Below are 6,053 nucleotides of genomic sequence, written 5' to 3' on the forward strand. Positions count from 1 at the left end.
AGACCAAAGCAACCCAAACAGGTGCACTTCGGTCGACCGAAGTGGAGCTTCGGTCGACCGAAGAAGACCTTCGGTCGACCGAAGAAGACCTTCAAGAAATGGTCGACCGATACAAGAGATCCCGAGAGTGTGAAGATGGTTTGGTCGACCGAACCCCATTTCGGTTGACCGAAACAGGAGATCCCGAGTAGGTTCGGTCAACCGATACATCATTTTGGTTGACCGAAGTGGCTTCTTCGAGCCCTAAAGCTGGAACTGACATGCTGCACTTTGGAAATGAAAGGAAAACTAAGATGGGGACTTTAGAATGATTCAAACGTGGGCTAAACCATCAAAAATGAGACATTCCACGATCATGAACATGAGTACTATCGCATAATCAACTTATAACATCTTTTAAAGTCATTATATGAAGTTATACACAATATTACATTAATCCCATTTACATTCAATGAAAACTACGTTTCATTCTTAAGTTACAAAGCCATGAATATTAGCATTTGTTACATTCTCATATGGTTATACACCGAATAGCCAAAATACAAAATAGCAAAATGATCTTCTAACAACTTTCAAGCCTGCGGTGGATTATCATCCGCCAATTCCTTTCCATGACCTGAAAAATGATAAGTATATGGGGTGAGCAATTTGCTCATTAGATGGCACTTAAGACATGCCACTTGTGTCCCCATGAACCCACAACAAAGAATAAAACAATGGGAATTGGGATCATACCATGTCGGGATATTGTAACATACTAATCAATCTCAAGTATAAGCAATGTAATGCAATGGATTGTAATGCATATCGATGTCACTGTGATGTTTCTGATTTTCAGCATTTTTCAATTTTTCCAGAAATTTTGTCACCGCAAGGGTATTTCGGTCTTTTTATGTTTCGCATACGGGTAATTTCAGTTGAGTCCACTTGCATTTTGTATATTTTATTTTATGAGATTTATGTGGCATTTACTTGGTGGTGTATTACATGTATATAGGTGGTGAAAAAATAAAAGTAAAGGAAAAAGGAGAAGTCAAAGATTGGTGGTGGGCCCACCACCATTGTTTAAGTGGTTTAGAGACCACCTTTGCTCTTTCATTTTTCTCTCTCACTCCCGTAACTCCTTCCTCTCTCTCATTTCTTTTTTTTTTTTTCTTTTCTTTTTGAGAAGCAAACTTTGAAGCTTGATTCCATTCTCATTTCTTGGTGATTTTGAGTGTCGTTTGAGGCGAAACGGAGAACACGATGAGTTCTACGTGTTACCAACAATTTCAGATTTGGTGCTTCCTTTAGATTCCGAAAATCTAGACCCGTTTTGAGGGTTTTGCTCAAATTTGAGGTAGGGGCCGTTAATCCATGAAGTCTTGTGCTTTAGTGAGTTGATCTACTTAATTTGTGTCTTAGAATGCTTAATTATGTTAATTATAGTTTAAATTGACTTGATTGAGATATGTGAACATGTGAGAATGTGTGTTAAATAGGTTGTATGAAAAACATGCTTATATGTTGAGTTCTTATGCCTATTATGTTGTTAACATGCTATAAATGATGTATGAGAACATACTTAATTGTGTTGTGAGAAATTTCTTAGTATGATTGTAATAAAAGTATGAGACACATATGCACATCATTGGGTTTGCATGGAAGGAATCGTTTTGAATTGAAAAAAAAGGGATTTTGGGGAAGAAGTTTGATTAAAGTATTTTGTGAAAACCCAGTCGCCGTAGGGGTACCAATGGGTCGGAAGGTTAATATAGCCTAGAGGGAACTAGGGAGATTGCCCTAGCGTGGTTGAGCTAGTTGGGCCATATAATGATGCCACAGGGGTACCAAGGGTCAGGGACACTAGCCAATCCTTCTCTCGTGTCGCTGCGGCGGGGTCACTAAAGGGCGGGTTATATTAACAGTTTACAAGTGATGGTTTTGATTATGAAAATGGGGAGCGACATTGGCATGCATTACATTCCCATTGCATTATGTTACTTATGTTGAGATTGATTATTATGTTGTGGTTTCCTTACATGGCTTGATCCCCATTCCCATTGCTCTATTCTATGTTTGGATTCACGGGGACACAAGAAGCGTGTCTTAAGTGCTACCTATTGAGCGATTCGCTCACCCCATTATAATTATCATTTTTTAGGTTACGGAAAGGAACCGGTGGATGAAAATCCTCCCCAATCATGACGAAGTGATCGAAGTTCACTATTTTGTTATTTTGTATTTTGGCCATTCTTTTGTATACTCAATGTTTTTGAAATGTAATCAATGTTAACATTTATGGCCATGTAATATAAGAATGAAGCTTACCTTTTATTTGATGTATATGAAACTAATGGAATCATTGTATATGTATAAATTTCCATGAAACTGTACTAGGTGTCGTAGTACATTAGTTGTGTGATGATATTCTATTTCAGGGCCGTAGAATGACCGATTTTAGATTGTTTTGTTTAAGTTCGGAGCATTTTGAAGTCTTCATCTCAGTTTCCTTTCACTTCTTTAAGTGCAGCATCTTAGTAATAGGTTCTAGGCTCGGAAGAGCCATTTCAGTCGACCGAAATGGCACATCGATCGACCGAACCACCTGCAGACTCAGCATTTCCCTTTTCGGTCAACCGAAATGGGGTTCAGTTGACCGAACTGTTTCTAGGCTCTCAGGATCTCCTTTTTTAGTCAACCGAAATGGGGTTCGGTTGACCGAACCACCCTCTCACTCTCGGGATCTCACTTTTGGCCTTCATGTTTGAAAAAGGGTTGCTTCGGTCGACCAAAATGCATTTGTTGGCCCACTTTGCTCTTCTTTCATTGTTCTTCTACTCTCGACTCTTGGGAATTTGTTTTGAGCCCTTATGAAACTTAATGATGATCCAAAAGGTGACGTTTAACGCTAGAAATGTTGAGTTTGACCTAGTGACTTCGGGTTCGAGTCAGGACCCGGTCAACAATTCGGACCTCCGGGTGCGGGTCGTTATAATCACTCCCCATTTTCACTTTCAAACTGTAAATATATAACCCGCCCTTTGGTGACCCTGCAGCGACATGAGAAAAGGATTAGCTAGTGTCTCTAACCCTTGGTACCCCCGCGGTGTCATTATGGGGCCCAGCTAACTCAACCACGCTAGGGCAATCTCCCTAGTTCCCTCTAGGCTATATTAACACTCCGGCCCTTTGGTACTCCCGCGGCGACCGGGTTTTCATAAAACATTTTAATCAAAAACTTCTTCCCAAAATCCTCTTTTTCAAATCAAAACGATTCCTTCCATACAAGCCCAATGATGTGTATATGTGTCTCGTGCTTTCATTGCAATAATACTAACAAATTTCCCACAACACAATTAAACATTTTCTTATACATCATTTATAGCATGTTAACAACATAGTAGACTTAGGAACTCACATACAAGCATGCTTATCATACAACTTAAATTAATACACATCCTCATATATTCATACATGTTCAATCAAGTCAAAGTAAACTATAATCAATACAATTAAGCATGCTAGAACATAAATCAAGTAAATTGACTCACTAAAGCACAAGACTTTGTGGATTAAGGACCCGTTACCTCAAGTTTGTGCAAAACCCTCAAAATGGGTTCCAAATTTCAAAGTCCCAATGGAGGCCCAAAGCTGAAATTGTTGGTACCCACATGTAGAGTTCGTCATGCTCTCCGTTTTGCCTCAAACGACACTAAAAAATTCCAAGTATTGAAGATGGAATCTAGACTTGAAGTTTGCTTGTGAGAATGGAAGAAAAATTGCAAAGAAAAGAGAAGAGAGAGAGACTTATGGGAGAGAGTGAGATTTGAGACCAAAATGTGGTCTCTAGATCACATATGTGATAGTGGTGGGTCCCACCACCATCTTTTTATTTTCTATTTTTCTTTTGATTCAATTTCTACACCACACATACCTATATGTACACTTTTAATTTGCAACCACTTAAAACATAATAAATAAAAATAATTATGATGCAAATGGACCCAAATAATTTCCCGTACGAAAAATGTGAAAATACATAAATGCCCTCGCGGCGACGAAATTCCAGAAAAATGAAATATGTGAAAAATTGGAAACATCACAGCAACAACATATAAACTGGAGACATACCTAGACTTTATAACTAGTGGAAACTCTATGCTACATCTGAAATTAGTTTCCTGATGTCACTATGAATGAAGAAGATGAACTCGTCAAATTTTGTTTCTTCGCTTACTGGTTTTCGTCCTTCCTTGCTTCTTTTGGTTCCTTCCAAAAGTGTCGACAAACCATTCATGATACCATGTGGTCAGAGTGTGCCTAATGATCAGCCCAACTACCAACCCACCTCCATACCCGGTGCATATCACAATCCAATCACTTTTGTCAATTGAAACCCATGAATCATCATCATCACCACCTTGCTTGAATTTTGAAATTGTTGGTGGTGATGCTTCTAAATTGCCACATTTCTTCGACAAAGGCTCTCCACACAATCCTAAATTCCCTTCATACGAACTATTTTCAAGTGTATCAAATTGCCTTCCCCGTGGAATAGAATCTGTGAAATGATTATGAGAGACATTGAAGATTTTAAGGAAGTTGAGTCGAATTAGCTGCAAAGGTATCTCTCCTAAGAACTTGTTTTAAGAAAGATCCAATGATTCAAGCTTTGTTAGATTCCCCAATGAAGATGGAAGTTGACCAATGAGATTGTTGTTGAAAAGGTTGAGCATGTGAAGACACTTAAGAATCCTAATAGAATCCGGAATCTCTCCTTCAAATCGGTTACTCGAGAGATCAATGGCAGTAAAGCTATTTAGGATATACAAATACACTAGTGGCATACCTTTGTTTGTCAGTGACAACGCGTAACTACTGTAATTGTTAACAAGATTGTCTACTCTCTCAATTCTTCCAATGCATGCCGATTGATTAACATCAATAGTTTTCATGGCTGTCCAGATCTGGAAGTAATCGGAAGGTAACTTACTAGTGAAACCATTATGAGAAACATCAAGAACGTGCAACTTGGGAAAAGCAAATCTTGTGTCAGGGTTCCATATTGTACCATGGAATCTATTGAATCGCAAAATCAGAATCTTCAACTTTGAAAGTGTTCCTAGCCAAAAGGGAAAAATATCATTGATCTGATTGTTCCCAAGATCAGGACTCTCCAGAAGTGAGCAATTGATCAATGATCTTGGCACTGGCCCTTCCAATTGGTTTTGACTCAAATTGATTATCATTAGTTGGGTTCTATTCTTGTATGTTTGAGGAATGGGGCTGCGCAATTTATTGTTTCGAAGATTCAATAATGTCAGACTATCAGAAAAATTGCCCAAGCATTGGGGAATGATTCCACTCAGGCTGTTATAAGATAAATCCAGGATATAAAGAGAACTTGCTTTGTAGATTAGTAGTGGAATCTGCCCAGTCAGTTTGTTGTTTGTGACATTATAAACCAAGGTGGATGATGGTGGGACGGGGAGTGATCCTTGCAGCTTGTTAAGACTAAGGTCTAAAATGCACAGTGTGCCCCATGGAAGGACTAAAGGAGGAGGTTGGTGAAAGCTAGTTATAAAGTTTTGAGAAAGGTCAAGGGTAGACTGAGTTTGTGTACTCATGTTCCATATCCATGTAGGCAGGGGGCCTTGAATGCAGTTGTTGCTGAGGTTTAACAGTTACAACTTATCTTGAGTTTTCAAGAAATCTGGAAACTCAATTAAGTTGTATGACACCAATTGGAGATCATTAGACTTTGGAAGGGTGGAATTGGTGTAATTGCTATCGCCGAGTAGTGTGTGTTGGTTATATGATAGCTGAAGAGCAGCAAGATTTTTCAAGGTAAGAAATAAGTTTGGCTTCACTCTTCCACTTAGGTTGTTGAAACCAATAGAAAGAATTTGTAGATTTACAAGTTGAGATATCGACTCTGGAATGGGACCATGTAACATATTATATGAAAGGTCTAGCAATGTTAATTGGGTCAGATTCATTAGCCAAGAAGGGATTTGACCAGTTAGCTGAGTAAACCTCATGTACAATCTTTTAAGTTGTGATAGATTACC

General features: G+C 38.7%; 1 protein-coding gene across 1 annotated transcript; it reads right to left on the reverse strand.

The window, feature by feature from the left end:
- Window positions 1-3,989: 3,989 nt before the first annotated feature.
- On the reverse strand, window positions 3,990-5,611 carry LOC132310336 (receptor-like protein 33). The gene has a single exon (XM_059808522.1). It carries the CDS (start codon window positions 5,607-5,609, stop codon window positions 4,629-4,631), a length of 981 nt encoding a protein of 326 aa, XP_059664505.1. The 5' UTR covers window positions 5,610-5,611; the 3' UTR covers window positions 3,990-4,628.
- Between the last annotated feature and the right edge of the window lie 442 nt (window positions 5,612-6,053).

The sequence above is a fragment of the Cornus florida genome, unplaced genomic scaffold, assembly GCF_030987335.1.
Source record: "Cornus florida cultivar Cherokee Brave unplaced genomic scaffold, ASM3098733v1 CherokeeBrave_3.0.0_Hap2_Chr05, whole genome shotgun sequence".
Lineage (NCBI taxonomy): Eukaryota > Viridiplantae > Streptophyta > Magnoliopsida > Cornales > Cornaceae > Cornus > Cornus florida.